Source organism: Pleurodeles waltl, chromosome 11 (genome assembly GCF_031143425.1).
Source record: "Pleurodeles waltl isolate 20211129_DDA chromosome 11, aPleWal1.hap1.20221129, whole genome shotgun sequence".
Lineage (NCBI taxonomy): Eukaryota > Metazoa > Chordata > Amphibia > Caudata > Salamandridae > Pleurodeles > Pleurodeles waltl.
In genome coordinates this window covers 974,895,923-974,916,748 of record NC_090450.1, presented here as the reverse complement: position 1 = coordinate 974,916,748, position 20,826 = coordinate 974,895,923, and the positions used below count along the sequence as shown (strand labels likewise).

The 20,826-nt window shown below is 46.5% G+C and overlaps 1 protein-coding gene across 1 annotated transcript in view; it reads right to left on the bottom strand.

The window, feature by feature from the left end:
- Positions 1 to 20,826, bottom strand: part of TOP3B (DNA topoisomerase III beta) — a 139,402-nt gene that overhangs the window by 10,863 nt on the left and 107,713 nt on the right. The window contains exons 11-17 of the mRNA XM_069215240.1: positions 19,487 to 19,592; positions 18,984 to 19,130; positions 11,831 to 12,004; positions 11,624 to 11,752; positions 10,160 to 10,309; positions 6,515 to 6,615; positions 2,799 to 3,000 (exon numbers count right to left, since the gene is read on the bottom strand). Of these exons, the coding sequence (XP_069071341.1) occupies positions 2,799 to 3,000; positions 6,515 to 6,615; positions 10,160 to 10,309; positions 11,624 to 11,752; positions 11,831 to 12,004; positions 18,984 to 19,130; positions 19,487 to 19,592 (1,009 nt within the window). The remainder of the gene's footprint in view (positions 1 to 2,798; positions 3,001 to 6,514; positions 6,616 to 10,159; positions 10,310 to 11,623; positions 11,753 to 11,830; positions 12,005 to 18,983; positions 19,131 to 19,486; positions 19,593 to 20,826) is intronic.

Sequence of the window (20,826 nt, the reverse complement as noted above, 5' to 3'; positions counted from 1 at the left end):
ATTTTGTGCTTTTGGTGGTATGTTTGGAGGGAACTGTAGAAATACTATGCAGTAACCATGTTGGATAATTGCTAGAACCCAAGTGTCTGTAGTGATTTTCTCCCATGCTCTGTAATAATGACCTATTCGTCCCCCCACTGGTGTTGTGTGGAGGGGGTGAGTGACATGTGAGTCACTGTTTAGTAGTAGGGGTTTTTGGGCTTTGGAATCTTCCTCTATTTCTAGGGAATTGCCCTCCTCTATATTGTCCCCGAAAACCTCCTCTATACTGTCCTTGGTAACTGGACGGTGTGGCTTGTGAGGTGCTGGCTTGTGTGCTTTGACCCCGAAACCCTCCTCGAAAGGGCGTTTTACGGAATGAGCTGTAATTCCCTCTGCTCTGCGGGGAGTAGAGTGCGCCCATGGCTTTGGCAGTGTCCGTATCTTTTTTGAGTTTCTCAATCGCTGTGTCCACTTCTGGACCGAACAGTTCTTTTTCATTAAAAGGCATATTGAGAACTGCTTGTTGAATCTCTGGTTTAAATCCAGACGTTCGGAGCCATGCATGCCTTCTGATAGTTACAGATGTATTAATTGTCCGTGCAGCTGTATCTGCAGCGTCCATGGAGGAGCGGATCTGGTTGTTGGAGATGGCCTGTCCCTCCTCAACCACTTGTTTTGCCCTATTTTGGAAGTCTTTGGGCAGATGTTCAATGAGATGTTGCATCTCGTCCCAGTGGGCTCTGTCATAGCGCGCAAGTAGTGCTTGGGAGTTCGCGATGCGCCACTGGTTTGCAGCTTGTGCTGCGACTCTTTTACCAGCTGCATCAAACTTGCGGCTTTCTTTATCTGGGGGTGGTGCATCTCCAGATGTGTGAGAGTTGGCCCTTTTCCTAGCTGCTCCTACAACAACAGAGTCTGGTGGCAGCTGTGTTGAGATGAAAGCCGGGTCTGTAGGAGGCGGCTTATACTTTTTTTCCACCCTTGGTGTGATTGCCCTACTTTTGACCGGGTCCTTAAATATGTCTTTTGCGTGCCGGAGCATACCAGGGAGCATAGGCAGGCTTTGGTAGGAGCTGTGGGTGGAGGAGAGTGTGTTGAACAGGAAATCATCCTCGACCTGTTCTGAGTGGAGGCTTACGTTGTGAAATTGTGCTGCTCTAGCCACCACCTGAGAGTACGCGGTGCTGTCTTCTGGTGGAGATGGTTTTGTAGGGTATGCCTCTGGGCTGTTATCTGACACTGGGGCGTCGTATAGGTCCCATGCGTCCTGGTCTTGGTCACCCTGGCTCATGGTGGTGTGAGCTGGGGAGTGTGATGGCGTTTGTGCTGGTGAAACGTTAATCACGGGCGGAGGAGAGGGTGGTGGTGTAACTCTTTTCACCACTTTTGGTTGTGGTGCTTGTTCCGTCTGGAACTCCAACCTTCTCTTTCTCCTAATGGGGGGAAGGGTGCTTATTTTTCCTGTCCCCTGCTGAATGAAGATACGCTTTTGCGTATGGTCCGCATCAGTTGCTTGTAGCTCTTCCTCAAACCTATGCTTCTGCATTTGGGAGGTTAGCGAGTGCTCTTCTGTATAAGAGCCTGAAGCTGGCTCGCTTGCAGTTTGTTTCGGCGTCGAAACTGTGTCTGCGTGTTTTTTCGGCTCCGAGGTGACTTTTTTCCTTTTCGGGGCCGAAACCTCTCGGCGTCGATCTGTTTCGGTGCCGCTGTCTCGGCGTCGAGCCGTGTCCACACCGGCATCTCGGTGTCGAGGCTTGTCTCCAGCACTTTCTCGGTCCCGAGAAGGCTGCGTGCCGGTGTCTCGACCGGAGTCGGACGATCTCGGCACTGTTTGGGCCTTTTTCGGTGCCGACGGTCGGTCACCGATTTTATGGGTTGAGCCATGGCCTGGTGGCAGTGGCGTCCCCTGGGCCTTGTAAATGTTTCTTTGTGTGGTTTTCGACGTCTTACTCACGGTTTGTGTATCGTCGAATCCTTCGGAGTCTGAGTCTTGGATCGAGAAGGTACCTTCCTCTTCCTGTTCCTCGAACTCCCGTCGGGCTGTCGGTGCGGACGCCATTTGAAGTCTTCTGGCTCGACGGTCTCGGAGTGTTTTTCGGGACCGGAACGCACGACAGGCCTCGCAGGTGTCTTCGCTGTGCTCAGGTGACAGGCACAGGTTGCAGACCAAGTGTTGGTCTGTGTAGGGGTATTTATTGTGGCATTTGGGGCAGAAACGGAACGGGGTCCGTTCCATCGGCGTTCTTCAGCACGCGGTCGGGCCGACCAGGCCCCGACGGAGGATCGAAAAATTACCCCGAAGGGCACCGGAGCTCTTCGATCTTCGATGCGGTGTTGAATGAAAGTATGCCGATCCCGAACGCGACAATACCGACGAAAATCTTCCGAAATTAACTATTTTTTCTGTTCCGAAACTCGGAGCGACAGGAACACGTCCGAACCCGATGGCGGAAAAAAAACAATCGAGGATGGAGTCGACGCCCATGCGCAATGGAGACAAAAGGAGGAGTCACTCGGTCCCGTGACTCGAAAGACTTCTTCGAAGAAAAACAACTTGTAACACTCCGGCCCAACACCAGATGGCGAGCTATTGCAGAACATGCGTATCTACAGCGACAGATGCCATCGAACCTACAGTTACGTTCAAAGGCCGAAGCTGGATTACTCAGCCATAGTTTTAAATATTTTTTTTTTTTTTTTTTTTAAACACCACAACCTCAGCAGGGGGACATACAAGAGCATTTACTCTCTACAGGAACAGGTGATCGTGTACCAAATTATTGTCAATTTTATAGGTCAATGAAAGGAAGCTGTACCTTTCTTCATGTCCCGGAAAGGAGTATTGTTGAAGCAATATGGACACAGAGGATAACTCTTCCCTCGCGAGCCCGAGGACCATAGGACCAACTCAAACTCATCTAGTGGACATCGCAGCTCCTTATACAGCTTTATAGTGCCATTCTGGGGGAGGCTGTAGGTCTCGTCGCAGTGAGAACAATGAAGACGACTCGGTTTGGCCTGGAAACAGAAGAGAAGCAGTGATACAAAGGGCTTTTGTAAGGAAAATGCACTCTGTAGAAGGGCACTTACTGTTCTGGTCACTAACCAGGCCAGCCCTGCTCATCTTTACACCATGTGATCAGGACAAACACTTAGTAGGGGGAGAGGTTATTACCACTAATAACTATAATATTAATAATAATATATTTAATAATTCACACTATTAAATAACCAACATATTCTAAGGAAGGAAAATAAAAGGAGCCCTCGAATCTCTTTTGCAGGCATCCGACACTGACACCCAGAGCCTGGCTGTGTCCAATATCTGCATTTCATTTCCTGGTTTGAACAGCACTGACACACTTCTTTCAGTCTACTTAATATTCAAAATGAACCGCTATCCTAGGAGTCATGCTTGCACAGAATAGTGCGGTGCATTCTTTCTACTTTAAGCCTCTGCTGTACCAGGCACCTCACCAGCAGGACAAGCGTGCTCTCTACTAACAACTGACCCTCACTGAAGGACCACAGGACCTGTGTGAGGAATGATCTCTGTGTGCTATCTCCTATAAGCGTCTCCAAGGTAACCTACAATACAGACCGGCATAGCACTGAAAAACTCTGTACCACCAAGCAAACGTGGCATAAGGGATAAAACCCACAACTTAAGAGAAAGTTGCAACAACACAAATATGTATACAAGTTATTAACCAATCTACTAAGTGTACGTAACACATGTGAAATAATTTAATGCATCGTATTCAATATTTCCAATATTAGATGAATTAAGAGCTCCTAAATAAAGCTGTGGGTTATTTCCAAGACGAAATTGCCACTAATACACACAAAAAAACTACTCGCAAACCCCCTTTACCTTCACTGGTCTGCATTCAGAGTTCAAAGCCCTTCATCAAAGGTGCAATGTTTCATACATCTACACAAATTACTTACATTTGTTAACTATCTTTATGGCGGCTACTCAATCTACCTGCAGATTCCCCCCATTTTGAATCCCATCCGTCAACAGACAGGATCTGGAAAAGTTTCAAAAGCTCTCCTGCGCCCCAACAAGGAACATGCATCTCTGTCATGACATCTTCAGATGTGGTATTAGCAGAGCCATAAAGATGCCATCGGGAATCCTTTAGGGGGGTAATTCAACATTCTCCCCAGTTCGCCAGGATAGAAAATGGGCCCAATAACCAGATCAGTCAGATGTCGTACAGGGGCGAATTGCCAACAGACGAAAGGAGTTGCAATTGCTCTGCTCAATCTCCAGGCACAAAGGTGCAGGATCCGAAGGATGAGGTGGAGAACCTACCCCTCTGACTGAGAGGTGGTCTGTCCGAAGCAGAAGAGAAGGAACACAGCGACAGGCGCAAATTGGCTGCATGCCATACCATGCGCGGCCAGTCTAGTGTGATCAAAATCGTTCTGTGCCCGATCCTTGAAGAGTTTCCTCAGGACACAAAGAAGCAGAGGTGTGGAGGGAATGCATAATGCAGGCGAAAATCCCAGCTCAGACATAATGCATCTACTAGAGCTCCCTGCCACGGAAAGGGTAGACACCAGCAGGCAGTGGTATTTTCTCAAGTGACAAAAAGACCCACCAGATGGGTGCCCCAAAATGCAAAGATTGACTAGATTACCTGCGAATGCTGGTGCTACTCGTGGTTAAGCAAGATGACACCAAGTGGGGTCACTGGCCCTCGCATGTAGGGAACGGGCCAAGCGGTTGACATCCAGCAGATTTTATGAGACTAACCCTTACACCACAAAGTACATGGACCTACAGCTCCCTGCTTGCTGACATACCACACTGCAGTCGTACTGTATGTGAGTGCTTGGATGGACCAACCGTGAATGGATGGCAAGAATGTGTTCAGAGCCAGGGACATTACCCACAGCTCCAGCAGAATAATATGGCATCTCTGTTCTGCTAGAGACCGAAGTCCTACAATCCGAGTGCTCTCTAGGTGTGCACCCCACCCTAGAACAGAAGCATCCATTACCATCTTGGTCACTGCTGGAGCAGGGTCTCCTACAATCGAGATTCTCCCTCACTGACCACCACTTAAAACTTTTCACTGCCTCCAGGGTGACCCGAACAGTTTCCTCGAATGAGCCCCAAGGTTGAATCCACTAGAGGGGAAGACATCAATGAAGTGCACCAGCGTGGCAGTGAGCATGGGTGACCAACAGGATGCAAGAAGGGTCAGCAGGCTAAGATCGGTCGGATCTGGGAAGAGTCGCTCCCTCCTAAAACACTGGAATCATATGGCTGAATATTCTGAAACCTCCGAGGAAGTGGGAAGGCCCTGAAAGATGTAGTGTTTAACACTGCACCGATGAAAAGAAGGCTCTGTGAGTTCAACAGCATGGACGCCGTGGCACTCATATAGTCCAACAACAGCTGTGACATGTTCACCTTCAGTAGACAATCGTCAAGGTGCCATGTTGTTCTTTTTGAGTGCAAAAGCACTTTAAAATAATGAATAAAAAAATGAACTCCAAATTAATCATGACCTCACAGAATACTTCAGACACCAGTGCAAGTTTTATCACCCCTAAAAACTGAAGAGAAAACCTATTTTACTTTCCATTTTACAGAATTTCATCACTTTCATAACATCTATTATTGATTATATAAGCAGTTTGCTTAGTTCTGCCAAAACCTTTGTCACACAAACTGCGTGTGATACAGAACTCTGCTGCAAGAACCCATCTGGACCTCGCTAGATGAGGCTACTTTTCTCCAATAGTTGCCTCTTTACATTAGTTTTCCGTTCAGCAGTGGACTGTATTTAAATCCTGTGACTTGTAAACACGTGCATCCATCAGAAACGTATCCTATTATCAAAACGTTCCATATGGCATCAACCTACTGATTATTTAAGACACACGACAATCTTTCCTTCCAGTACCAAAAGTCATATGAGTCAAAGATGGAGGCAGGACACTCCTTGTAACAATGTAGTCAGGAAAACAGACTTGTTGAGGTTCAAGAAGGCCCTAAAATCTTGGCTTTTTCTATCTGACAGTTTTCAATACACACCGAGGGCCTATCAGTCAGTTTTTCTAAAGTACCACGATATCTTCAAGTGGAAGTTAGCACTTTACATATCAACAAAATACAGATCCAAACACCTGAAGACCAAGAATTCTGGCAGCATATACTAAGCCTTTTATCCTTCTGACCTTTCCACGCATCATCAATGTGGCAGGAATACCTCTTATTCAAGCACACATAGGCCATTTACTTGATGGAGAGAACTAAATAAATTGTAATTATTATAAGGTTTTCCGTCACTTAAAAAAAGTCATTCGGTGAGCCGGATTCGTTCTGATGGGGACTTTGTGCACAAGAATATGCTCATTAGGTCTGGAAACTGTCCAATGTCACAGAAAGAAGCATCAGGCAATCATAGCTGGCGATGCCTGTCCAAAATCAATCTATGCAGACTGGGCAAGGACACCCACATACTCAATTCAGAAAAATCTCTCTGAAACCTTGATCTACAAGTCACTTTACCTGGATGTACTTCATGAAGCGGTGGCACTTGCCACAGCGGGACAGAGGCTTCCCTGTGGCGGCCAGCGGTGAGAAGGAGACCTCCATCAGCTCGTCCATACCTACAGGGAGAGGCGGTAGATGGCTGTGAGCAAACATGACACAAGAGGGGACTCAGTCACTGGCTTCTACTCTCAAGAGAATTCTGTAGCACACTGTTTACATATTTCAAAGGTTAGAGGTATCCTGCAGTAGCCTGCAGGAATGCTCCATTCTACTTTAGAGCTGCATTGCTGCAAGCTACATGATTCTTCAGCCGAGGAACACAGCATTAATGCACCATCAGCGTGATTAAAACAAAAGTGTTGCTAAACCGGAGGTGTTCAGTGGCCCCTAATGTGCCATCCTTGTAAGCAACTGAAATTAATGACGGATTTTACTGGGACCGACAATTTCTGCAAACAGCACTCAAAGCTGCGTATGTGGATGAGAACATGGCAGGGGTTCAGCTGCATGCAGCAGGGGCATCCCAGTCCATCCCTGGTCCTAACACTGCAATGAGAAAATGCAAAGACAAAAACAAACACACAACATAGAAAACATGGGTAACAGACATCATGGCACTACAATAACTACAGCTTGTGGGAACTATGTAGTCGCACGCAAACTAGAACTGTCTCAAAATGACCAACTCTATTAAATGATCACACTATGGCAAGAATATTATCATTAGTTACTGTGAGTTTGCTGCCCCCCAGTGGTCACTTGAAAAGTCTCATTTTCAGGTAATATTTCTGAAAAGGGCAGTTTGTGGCCAGTTAGCCAAGATCCATATTTTTATTAGTGAGGAAAGCATCACCGAGGAGTAGAGAGATCCAAGTACATATTATCTTTAAAGCCATAAGGGGCGTCTCAGCCAAATAAAGGCAGGGGTCCACATGATACTAAGACAGATCCCACCACATCCTCTTGTGTGCAAAGCAGTATCAATACCCTAGTTGTCAAAGCACTGCCAACCTCGGAGTGTCTCCCTGTGGCCCACACCAGCATTCCTTTTAGAACCATCGGAGTGATTTTAAACATACCACATCGTCACACGTGGACCAGCACTGAATCAAGGAAGAATTATGGAGCCACTGACCACCTTACTGGATGAGAACCCACTGCTCCCAACTCAACACTGACAAGACCGAAGTCGTGATCTTCTGGGAGAACATATCGTCACGGGGCTGCACTTGGTGGCCAGATGAGCTACGATCCGCCCAACGCCAACCTCCCAAGCCAAGAACCTCAGGATCATCATCAACATGAAAAACCAAGTCAACGCCGAGACAGCCTCATGCTTCCACATCTTGGAGATAATGTGGAAAATCTTCAAGTGGCTCCCGACCAGCGCACAGAAAACCATCAGTCATGATCTTGTCAGCACCAAGCTGGGCTACGAGAACACCCTACATGCTGGAATCAGCAAACAGATCATCAGAAGATTGCTAACCACTTAGATCTCGGCTGCAGAATCACTCTTAACCTCCCCCCACTGCACTCAAGTCACACTGCACCTCAAGGAACTGCACTGGCCCCCTATAAACAGAGTCACAGTTCAAACTCCTCACATACACACTTTTAAGGAGCTACCCAACCACGACCCGGCCGACCACAGCAGCCACATCTCCTTCCACAAACCAGGCAGAGACTTCAGCTCGCCGCGCTACTTCTTGCACACGCCCCACTCATACACAGGAGCCTTCGGACGGGCCTTCTCAGACATCGCCCCTAAAGGCTGGATCGACCTGCCACTGTGCATCAAGGCATCCTCTTCAATTGTGGGATTCCAAGAGAAGCTAAAGACCAGTGTCTGGGAAAGGCCTTCAAGCCCCCTGAGGCAAGGCTAGAACCACATCTGTGCCAGGATACCATCCCGGGCCATTGCACTCTCTACAAATAGGCATAACATAACATTACATGACATATGTTGGGTGTCACTTGGAATATACTTCAAGGTGTTAGGCTAAGGAAACCTGGAAGAGATAAAGTACCTCAATGACATGCTGTGCAGTGTAGAAAATGACCACTGTTATTTGCCATTTACAGGACCACGTGTCCTCTAAGAAGCCTCCGAGTACTGCCCTTTTTTCACTGACCCCTTCCAATCACTCTGTCAGTCTGATCAAACTTGTTCACTAAAATGTTTGATGATCCTTGTTTGGTCTTAGAGACCAAAAACCAACTAGTAGCAAACTACCTCCAAAGCCCTGCCCTGCCTGAATAGCCTAATATGCACGTAATAAACTCCTGATCTGTTTCTTAGCGTACAACCCCTCCACCCGAGTGCCTAGACCTTCAACACCAGTGTTCATGGTTAATTACAATGAGGCAGACAGAGATGGTGTAGGGTGGACCAGAGAAGCAAAAGTGGACTGCAAACCATGTGAGTTATCATGCAGGATAACACACTTCTAGATAAACTAGATGAGCATGTGACTGCTACCTAATGCATCCCAATACAAATGTATTGAATAAGGCACCTCTCAGGCATACAAAGGCCCTGGGTGAAGCAGAACCCCTTTTGCAAACCTCTGTAACCCACCTTCCTTTTTTTTAAATTTCATTTGAGGCTTTCTGGAGCACTTAGTGGAATGTCAGGCTTGGAACACCTTCAGATGAGGACACACAGGGCTGAACAGAAATGAATTGGAAGTAGGTAAAGCAGCCAATGAACCAGCAAAAGGGTAGAGTCTGATGTCAAGAGCCCACATTCAGATACTTCTTACATATGGTGGCATAGCATTGCTTGGAGAAGAAACAAGAATTTCCCGAGTTGCCTGGGATGCAAAGGCACGGCTTGACCTAGGCGTCTGACAGACAGAAGGATGAGTTCAGAATCAGGATACCAGGAGCTACCCACAGACACCGTTGTCTGTTCTCCTCCCACTGCCAGGGCAAGCCTAGGCTACACCAACAACTTCTCTCGCCTTCTTCCTCGGTTCACAGGTGATACCCTGGTTACCCAGACTCCTCTGCACTCCTCCCTGCTGCTAGAGACGTGAGGCTGAGGCTGTGGAAATCCACCACGTGTCCCGCCCTCCGAGCACAGTCTCCCATTCATTCATCAATGATGTGCCTAAGTAGAGGCATCTAGAACATCTTCCATAAAATCTAGCAGATCGACCGTAAGTAATGTTCTGAAGTGCATGCAATAAGCTAACATCTAGCATGTCTACCGTAAGTAATGTTCTGAAGTGCGTGCAATAAGCTAACATCTAGCATGTCTACCGTAAGTTATGTTCTGAAGTGCGTGCAATAAGCTAACATCTAGCATGTCTACCGTAAGTAATGTTCTGAAGTGCATGCAATAAGCTAACATCTAGCATGTCTACCGTAAGTAATGTTCTGAAGTGCATGCAATAAGCTAACATCTAGCATGTCTACCGTAAGTAATGTTCTGAAGTGCATGCAATAAGCTAACATCTAGCATGTCTACCGTAAGTAATGTTCTGAAGTGCATGCAATAAGCTAACATCTAGCATGTCTACCGTAAGTAATGTTCTGAAGTGCATGCAATAAGGTAACATCTAGCATGTCTACCGTAAGTTATGTTCTGAAGTGTATGCAATAAGCAGCGTATTACCACTGGAGTCAAGAACAGACACAGCTGAAGAGGCTCACCAGCAATGGAGTCCACGAAGTAATGGAACTTGCGCTTGAAGATGTCCAGCGTGTGGTCCAGCACCTGCTGGAAGTTGGCTTTGCCCTGTGCGATCAGGTTGAGTTGCTTCTCGACGGCGCTCCGGATGGTCGGTTGAACAAGCTCAGAGTCTGAGATAACAGAGCACAGGATTACACATGAAAAACAGAGCAGGTTCACACGGAAAGCTTGTCCCTCCAGTATTGTCGTAAGGAGGACTTATGTCAGCATCTAATGCCACAGTTTGCTCCAGAAAAACACCGAGTACTGGGTTAAAATGTCTTGATAGAAGGCCACGAGGAATGACGTTGTACAGGTGCTGTCAGAGGGGAATTGACTACTTTAACTACACTAGAGGGCTGGAATTTTGCAATATGACGATATCTTCTTAAAAGGGGTATTCCACTGCTGAGGATCTCACTCAGTGCCAGCTTAGCTCCCTCTGCATACTTAATTAACCTGCCAGATAGTAAGAAGTTTCTCAGATGCTCATTTGAAAACCCTAAATAGATCACATTGAACAAAATGAGGTTCATCTGTAGGAAATGGCTGGAGAAGTTTATTTTAGGAGCGATGGAAAAGATATTTACAAGTAGCATTTATTTTCCAGCAAAGTAACTGTTTTCAGGCACATAAGCCCTCTGTATTGCACAACTTGGGGAGGGGGGGTATTAATGGGAAGATTGTTCAAGGGTTGCAGAATTAAGAATCATCCCTTATATATATAAAACACTGATTCATCAGCATGTGTATCCTGCTCTGATCCTAAATATGATGCATATTCCCTGCTATTGTAGGGACAGGAAGTGCATTGTCATCTCTGAGAGGCGGGAATATTCCAAAGTATATGAAAGTTGCTATTCCCACTTACTTTACAATATTACTTACTATTGAGTGACCCAGAGTTCTTTGGGGAATAGGTGTTCTGCTAATCATAATGGACTACCACAGTCCACATGATGACAGGTTTTCAAGAGTTTTATTTTGTAATTACTAATCAAAATGCAGGTGTGTGTGGCCTGATAGGTATGTATTTTAAACAAAAAGCAGAAACCATGTGCGTACACATAGAAAAATTAATTTGATGCCAAATTAGTACAATTCTATTCTTATTAACAGCAGTTAAATATTTAGTAAATTGCAATAGCGAAGATCTCTTTACAAAGTATTTGATGAAGGAACCCTGGACTTGATCCATCGCGTCTAGTAAACCTTTACGTTGCTAAATTTGTAAGCTACGACTTCAGAAGTACAAAAGTCACAATAACACCCATATCTGCGTCCCTTGACTGGCACAGACCACATGGCCCTGAGTCAGTCTGTAGTCAAGGCCGAAGAGTAAACTAACAAACATCTCCACATCTTGGGTTGAGTAAGGCAATGAGACCCCCATCCTACAAACAGAAGACACGATGCTGCAATCACAGCCAGTATCTGTCACTCACCAATCTTGTAGTAGCCGTGCACCAGGACGATGCCCAGGTTTGTGGGCTTCAGCCGGCGGCCACTCTCCACCGTCACGTAGTTCCGCTGGCAGACGTTGTTGATGTGCACTGGAATACTTGCATCCGTCCCTGCGACACAGAGCAATGGGAATTATACACCACGCCGTCCACACCAAGAGGCCATGTGGACCACTGAGGGCTGCCTACCAATGCCATGCTTCTCCATCAGCGAGATGAGCTCCGCTTCCGTCAGATAGTCCGGGGGGTTGGTCTGTTTCTCGAGAAGCTTCACCTCGTCAACAGTGAAGATGTCTCCCTTCTCGCAGGTGGGTAGGCTCTCCTCCAGGGGAATCCCCTGCCATGGCATGATCTCCGTGTATCCTGTGGGCAGTGCAACACTAAGTCCTCTAAATTCTTATCGCAATATTCTTCAACTACTATGGCAGAGTAGAAAGAACACCACATGCAGACAACGGGATTAGATGATACACACAACACTGGTGAGGATGCTCGTACTATACCCCCCTAAATCCCTACTACTTCTAACTGCAGACAGGGGGTGCCCCTTTCTAACCTAATTTTCCAGAACTTTGCACTATCAGTCACATGGCTGAGAATACAATTATTGGAATGATGCTTCAGTCTGCACTTGAAGAGACCTGGATTTATTTGTAGATTCAACACATCACAGACATTTCTTCTGCAGAATGTCATATGACCAGTCAATTGAGCATTGGAAACATTTTTAAAACCTGTGATGTCACAATTAAAAATGAAAATGTCACTTACCCAGTGTACATCTGTTCGTGGCATCAGTCGCAGTAGATTCGCATGTTCTGCAATAGCTCGCCATCTGGTGTTGGGCCGGAGTGTTACAAGTTGTTTTTCTTCGAAGAAGTCTTTCGAGTCACGGGACCGAGTGACTCCTCCTTTTGTCTCCATTGCGCATGGGCGTCGACTCTATCCTCAATTGTTTTTCCCCGCAGAGGGTGAGGTAGGAGTTGAATTGTAGTAATAGTGCCCATGCAATGGAGTGACTAAGTATGCACCTATTTAAGGTTGAGATGATACATATATAAATAATTGAAGGTAACTTCCAAACTGCTACAGGCTCCCGGGGAGGCGGGTGGGCACATGCGAATCTACTGCGACTGATGCCACGAACAGATGTACACTGGGTAAGTGACATTTTCAGTTCGATGGCATCTGTCGCTGTAGATACGCATGTTCTGCATAGACTAGTAAGCAGTTATTTCCCCAAAAGCGGTGGATCAGCCTGTAGGAGTGGAAGTAGTCTGAAATAATGTCCTTAATACGGCTTGACCTACTGTGGCTTGTTGTGCGGATAACACGTCTACACAGTAGTGCTTGGTGAATGTGTGAGGCGTAGACCATGTGGCTGCCTTACATATTTCTTGCATTGGGATGTTTCCTAGAAAGGCCATGGTAGCACCTTTCTTTCTGGTTGAGTGTGCCCTTGGTGTAATGGGCAGCTGTCGTTTAGCTTTAAGGTAGCAGATTTGGATGCATTTAACTATCCATCTGGCTATACCTTGTTTTGAAATTGGGTTTCCTGCGTGAGGTTTTTGAAATGCAATAAAGAGTTGTTTAGTCTTTCTGATGTTTTTTGTTCTGTCAATGTAATACATTAATGCTCTTTTGACATCTAATGTATGTAGTGCCCTTTCAGCTACGGTATCTGGCTGTGGAAAGAACACTGGAAGTTCCACTGTTTGATTTAGATGGAACGGTGAAATAACCTTTGGCAAAAATTTAGGATTGGTTCTTAGGACGACTTTATTTTTGTGTAGTTGTATAAAAGGTTCCTGTATAGTAAACGCCTGAATCTCGCTTACTCTTCTTAGGGAAGTAATGGCGATGAGAAATGCCACCTTCCAGGTTAGGAACTGTATGTCGCAGGAGTGCATGGGTTCAAAAGGTGGACCCATAAGTCTAGTTAGGACAACATTTAGGTTCCATGAAGGAACAGGTGGTGTTCTTGGTGGTATAATTCTCCTAAGGCCCTCCATGAATGCTTTAATGACTGGTATCCTATATAGGGAAGTTGAATAGGTAGTTTGCAGGTATGCAGATATTGCTGCAAGGTGAATCTTAATGGAAGAGAAAGCTAGGTTAGATTTTTGTAAGTGAAGCAAGTAACCCACTACCTGTTCTGGAGTTGTGTGTAATGGTTGTATTTGATTAATATGGCAGTAGCAAACAAACCTCTTCCATTTACTTGCATAGCAGTGCCTGGTGGATGGCCTTCTGGCTTGTTTTATGACTTCCATACATTCTTGGGTAAGTTGTAAGTGCCCGAATTCTAGGATTTCAGGAGCCAGATTGCTAGATTCAGCGATGCTGGATCTGGGTGTCTGATCTTTTGGTTGTGCTGTGTCAACAGATCTGGCCTGTTGGGCAATTTGATGCAGGGTACCACTGATAGGTCTAGCAGCGTTGTGTACCAGGGTTGCCTTGCCCAAGTTGGTGCTATCAATATGAGTTTGAGTTTGCTTTGACTGAGTTTGTTTACCAGGTAAGGAAGGAGAGGGAGAGGAGGAAAAGCGTAAGCAAATATCCCTGACCAGTTCATCCATAGGGCATTGCCTTGGGATTGTTTGTGTGGGTATCTGGATGCGAAGTTTTGGCCTTTTGCGTTCTCCCTTGTCGCAAACAAGTCTATCTGAGGTGTTCCCCAGAGTTTGAAATAAGTGTTCAGAATTTGGGGGTGAATTTCCCATTCGTGGACCTGTTGGTGATCTCGAGAGAGATTGTCTGCGAGTTGATTTTGTATCCCTGGTATAAACTGTGCAATTAGGCGAATTTGGTTGTGAATTGCCCAATGCCAAATTTTTTGTGCTAGCAGGCTTAACTGCGTGGAGTGCGTCCCCCCCTGCTTGTTTAGATAATACATTGTTGTCATGTTGTCTGTTTTGACGAGAATGTATTTGTGAACTATTATTGGTTGGAAAGCTTTTAGTGCTTGAAAAACTGCTAGAAGTTCTAGGTGATTGATATGCAGTTTTGTTTGATGTACGTTCCATTGTCCTTGTATGCTGTGTTGATCGAGGTGTGCTCCCCACCCTGTCATGGAAGCATCTGTTGTTATTACGTATTGTGGCACTGGGTCTTGGAAAGGCCGCCCCTTGTTTAAATTTATGTTGTTCCACCACAGAAGCGAGAGGTAAGTTTGGCGGTCTATTAACACCAGATCTAGAAGGTGACCCTGTGCTTGAGACCACTGTGATGCTAGGCATTGTTGTAAGGGCCTCATGTGCAGTCTTGCGTTTGGGACAATGGCTATGCATGATGACAACATGCCTAGGAGTTGTAATACCATCTTTGCTTGTATCTTTTGTGTTGGATACATGCGTTGTATGATGGTGTTGAAATTTTGAATTCTTTGTGGACTTGGAGTGGCTACTCCTTTTGATGTGTCTATTATGGCTCCCAGGTATTGTTGTACCTTGCGTGGCAGAATTTTGGATTTTGTGAAATTGACGGTGAACCCTAGTTTGAAGAGGGTTTGTATGATATGATTTGTGTGATTTGAGCACTCTATTAACGAATGGGCCTTGATTAGCCAGTCGTCTAGATATGGGAACACATGTATCTGCTGCCTTCTTATGTGTGCTGCGACTACCGCTAGACATTTGGTAAAGACTCTTGGTGCGGTTGTTAATCCGAAAGGCAGTACCTTGAATTGGTAATGTATTCCTTTGAATACAAACCTTAGGTATTTCCTGTGCGATGGGTGTATTGGTATATGGAAATAAGCATCCTTGAGGTCTAAAGTTGCCATGTAGTCGTGCAGCTTTAGCAATGGCAATACTTCTTGTAGTGTGACCATGTGGAAGTGGTCTGATTTGATGAAAGTGTTCACTACTCTGAGGTCTAGGATTGGTCTCAGTGTTTTGTCCTTCTTTGGTATCAGAAAGTACAGTGAGTAAACTCCTGTGTTTATTTGTGTGTTTGGCACTAATTCGATTGCATTCTTTTGCAATAGTGCCTGCACTTCTATCTCCAGGAGATTGGAATGGTGTGTTGTTAAATTTTGTGCTTTTGGTGGTATGTTTGGAGGGAATTGTAGAAATTCTATGCAATAACCATGTTGGATAATTGCTAGAACCCAAGTGTCTGTAGTGATTTTCTCCCATGCTCTGTAATAATGACCTATTCGTCCCCCCACTGGTGTTGTGTGGAGGGGGTGAGTGACATGTGAGTCACTGTTTAGTAGTAGGGGTTTTGGGGCTTTGGAATCTTCCTCTATTTCTAGGGAATTGCCCTCCTCTATATTGTCCCCGAAAACCTCCTCTATACTGTCCTTGGTAACTGGACGGTGTGGCTTGTGAGGTGCTGGCTTGTGTGCTTTGACCCCGAAACCCCCCTCGAAAGGGCGTTTTACGGAATGAGCTGTAATTCCCTCTGCTCTGCGGGGAGTAGAGTGCGCCCATGGCTTTGGCAGTGTCCGTATCTTTTTTGAGTTTCTCAATCGCTGTGTCCACTTCTGGACCGAACAGTTCTTTTTCATTAAAAGGCATATTGAGAACTGCTTGTTGAATCTCTGGTTTAAATCCAGACGTTCGGAGCCATGCATGCCTTCTGATAGTTACAGATGTATTAATTGTCCGTGCAGCTGTATCTGCAGCGTCCATGGAGGAGCGGATCTGGTTGTTGGAGATGGCCTGTCCCTCCTCAACCACTTGTTTTGCCCTATTTTGTAAGTCCTTGGGCAGATGTTCAATGAGATGTTGCATCTCGTCCCAGTGGGCTCTGTCATAGCGCGCAAGTAGTGCCTGGGAGTTCGCGATGCGCCACTGGTTTGCAGCTTGTGCTGTGACTCTTTTACCAGCTGCATCAAACTTGCGGCTTTCTTTATCTGGGGGTGGTGCATCTCCAGATGTGTGAGAGTTGGCCCTTTTCCTAGCTGCTCCTACAACGACAGAGTCTGGTGGCAGCTGTGTAGTGATGAAAACCGGGTCCGTAGGAGGCGGCTTATACTTTTTTTCTACCCTTGGTGTGATTGCCCTACTTTTAACCGGCTCCTTAAAGATGTCTTTTGCGTGGCGGAGCATACCAGGGAGCATAGGCAGGCTTTGGTATGAGCTGTGGGTGGAGGAGAGTGTGTTGAATAAGAAATCATCCTCGACCTGTTCTGAGTGGAGGCTTACGTGGTGAAATTGTGCTGCTCTAGCCACCACTTGAGAGTACGCGGTGCTGTCTTCTGGTGGAGATGGCTTCGCAGGGTATGCCTCCGGACTGTTATCTGACACTGGGGCGTCGTATAGGTTCCATGCGTCCTGATCTTGGTCACCCTGGCTCATGGTGGTGTGAGCTGGGGAGTGTGATGGAGTTTGTGCTGGTGAAACGTCAATCACGGGCGGAGGTGAGGGTGGTGGTGTAACTCTTTTCACCACTTTTGGTTGTGGTGTTTGTTCCGTCTGGAACTCCAACCTCCTCTTTCTCCTAATGGGGGGAAGGGTGCTTATTTTTCCTGTCCCCTGCTGAATGAAGATACGCTTTTGCGTATGGTCCACATCAGTTGCTTGTAGCTCTTCCTCAAACCTATGCTTCTGCATTTGGGAGGTTAGCGAGTGCTCTTCTGTATAAGAGCCTGAAGCTGGGTCGCTTGCAGTTTGTTTCGGCATCGAAACTTTGTCTGCGTGTTTTTTCGGCTCCGAGGTTACTTTTTTCCTTTTCGGGGCCGAAACCTCTCGGCGTCGATCTGTTTCTGTGCCGCTGTCTCGGCGTCGAGCCGTGTCCACACCGGCATCACGGTGTCGAGGCTTGTCTCCAGCACTTTCTCGGTCCCGAGAAGGCTGCGTGCCGGTGTCTCGACCGGAGTCGGACGATCTCGGCACTGTTTGGGCCTTTTTCGGTGCCGATGGTCGGTCACCGAATTTATGGGTCGAGCCATGGCCTGGTGGCAGTGGCGTCCCCTGGGCCTTGTAAATGTTTCTCTGTGTGGTTTTCGACGTCTTACTCACGGTTTGTGTATCGTCGAATCCTTCGGAGTCGGAGTCTTGGATCGAGAAGGTACCTTCCTCTTCCTGTTCCTCGAACTCCCGTTGGGCTGTCGGTGCGGACGCCATCTGAAGTCTTCTGGCTCGACGGTCTCGGAGTGTTTTTCGGGACCGGAACGCACGACAGGCCTCGCAGGTGTCTTCGCTGTGCTCAGGTGACAGGCACAGGTTGCAGACCAAGTGTTGGTCTGTGTAGGGGTATTTATTGTGGCATTTGGGGCAGAAACGAAACGGGGTCCGTTCCATCGGCGTTCTTCAGCACGCGGTCGGGCCGACCAGGCCCTGACGGAGGATCGAAAAAACTACCCCGAAGGGCACCGGAGCTCTTCGATCTTCGATGCGGTGTTGAATGTAAGTACGCCGATCCCGAACGCAACAATACCGACGAAAATCTTCCGAAATTAGCTAATTTTCCGTTCCGAAACTCGGAGCGACAGGAACACGTCCGAACCCGATGGCGGAAAAAAAACAATCGAGGATAGAGTCGACGCCCATGCGCAATGGAGACAAAAGGAGGAGTCACTCGGTCCCGTGACTCGAAAGACTTCTTCGAAGAAAAACAACTTGTAACACTCCGGCCCAACACCAGATGGCGAGCTATTGCAGAACATGCGTATCTACAGCGACAGATGCCATCGAACACAGAGTTTCTCCTAGAAGAGGAGGCTGGAGTGGACTTGTAGAGGGATGCAAGGCCTTTTCCATCCTTGGATACATCTTTCAAGTGTACTGATGCAGGAGTATGATACAACCCTTACACACCCCTCCATTTTCCCTTCTGACCTCTTCGGCCTGCTGTCCTTTTAAATGAACATTTACTCTCTGCGCGTTACATTTTTGTGGAAAAGGTATTTCATAATTTTAACTTTTCTCCAAGTGTCGCTGCCTGTTTTCTTTGGAGTCAAAATTCTTTATTTGAGAAATTTATCAAAATTACAGATTGCTACTAGAATAATGAAGACTTCACACCACATTTCTGTACTTGCAGATAAAACACAGACTCACTCAACCCTTCTCTTCACAATGAAGTACTGTGGACTGCACTTGCAGTGTCAGGACAGCATCAAAGACTACACATTCACTAATTCCCTACACACCTTAATACCAGGCTACACTCACTCTTCCCTGTTTAGTAGAAAATCAGTGTGCAACCAGCCCACATGACTTTTACGTGAACATTAAAAGGCTTTGTACCTCTTGTCGCACAGTGCTCTACCCTCTGGGGTGATGCTTAGTGTTAAGGGCCAGAGAAAGGGAGCGATGGAGTTTGATTGGTCAGTGAGCTGAGGAGCAGGTAAGGAAGGTACAGTGCAATCAGCTCCCTTTGTATTTCTTACCTGTAGAAATAACAGCCTTCCCCGTGCACGTGAAACGCTCTGGTCCTACGCTGAAGGAGATGGTGGTCTGAAGATACTTGCAATCATAACTGACGGTGGCAATGAAATGGCGCGCAATATATTCATATAGTCTCCAGGCATCGCCACCTGCAAGGGCAGAAAAAAGACTTATTTGCGTGAGATCAACTACTTCATATCCAGATTTTCCTATCCACTCTAATTCAATCTCATGTTTTTGTTGCCTCTCAGCCAGGGCCAAAGCACACCTTAGGCCCATCCACATCCCAGAACTTAATTTAAAACTCAATCTTCCAAACAAAATATCCTGGAGACAGCAGGGCACCTGCTGCGCCAACAGTGCCAAGCACCATGCTCAAGTCCTCAGGCAAAGAGCAGCTCTGGTGTCAAGGTCAAGACGCGGCAATGTAAAGTCCAAGACTGCTACATAGGACACCGTTATGATGGTTCTGGATCAGATCTATGGCTAGTTAAGAGATACTTACCAAGTTCCGCCTCGGTTGCGGACCGCATTGGAGTGATGGGTGGGTGGTCGCCTGCATCACTGCCTTTCCGTGGGCGATTAAGGCCTTCCGAAAGCAATGCCTTGACCTGTGGCACATTCACAGAACAGAACAAAATTAAATGGAGGCATGGCTAGAAGTTCCTCTGATGCAGATCATTACAACTGGGTTAACTTGAAAGACTTCTGTGCGGCATGCAGCAAACATGGAGGGAAAAGAGCCAAGCAGTGGAAGGAAACAATCCCTCTGTGGAAGTAACAGTATTTACAAGCAGAGAGAAAGCAGCCCATGAGCAGGAGGTGGAACCACCCACCCAATGTGGACCTTGAAGAGGAAGTGATTGATGCGCCTCCCCTGAGAGATCAGGTCTGGAGCAACAGCTGCTTGTCTGATACAACACACAATACCTGAGGAGACTGGAACTTCTATGGTTAGCAGCACTGTTCCAATAGACTATGCAGCAGAAAGGGCGACCCAGTATTACCCCATGAGATCAGGTATGTACAACAAGGATTTCAGCAAACTCCTGACAGGTTGGCTTTCAATGATTACACCTGCTATTTAAAAGATCGGTCTCAACTCTAGCCAATCTCAGTTAAGTTAATTACATAAGAGGGCGCACTCTGCGTCAGGGGTGAGCAAAACACATAAAAATATTTATTTACATCCATGTAATTTATTTACATCCATTCAGTTCTTTCAATACTAAATCACACATTGGTGAATGCCTTTTTTCCAATTCATGAAGGGTCAGAACAAACAACACACACCAACCAAGGCCACTAATGGGTTTAGCCCATTAGCCCATGCAGGCCTCTGATAGTGTACTGACTACTCAGCTAAAAGAAAAAAGTCTCTGTGGGTATTTATGAAGCATCAACTCTTGTTCTGTCAGGCTGATGTGGGATGACTGTCAACCTTTTGGTCGCAATTAACAATGTAAGGTATTTGTAACACGTGCACTTGACCTGTAAGAGTGCAGTGGTGCAGAAGCCAGGAAGCAGTCTCTGGGTGCTGGGAGGGCACAGGGGAATTGTATATTCCAAAACATGTCACATTAAATACACACTTTTGGGCCTGTCAATGTTTATTTTTTAAACGTGGCAGGTGCCTGGGATTGGTGCTGGTAATCTCTGGCCAGGGCCACGATGGATGTGAAAGTGGCATCCTTCCACACATCAACGATTATGGGTCATTTCGGATTTGGATGGTTGGTGCCTATAGAGGAAACCCTTTGCGATCATGCTGGATCGCAAAACAGAGGCACGCATGTTAAACCAGTATCTCCGGGAAGGTCGCGCAGTAGGGGCGTCTCTCCAGTC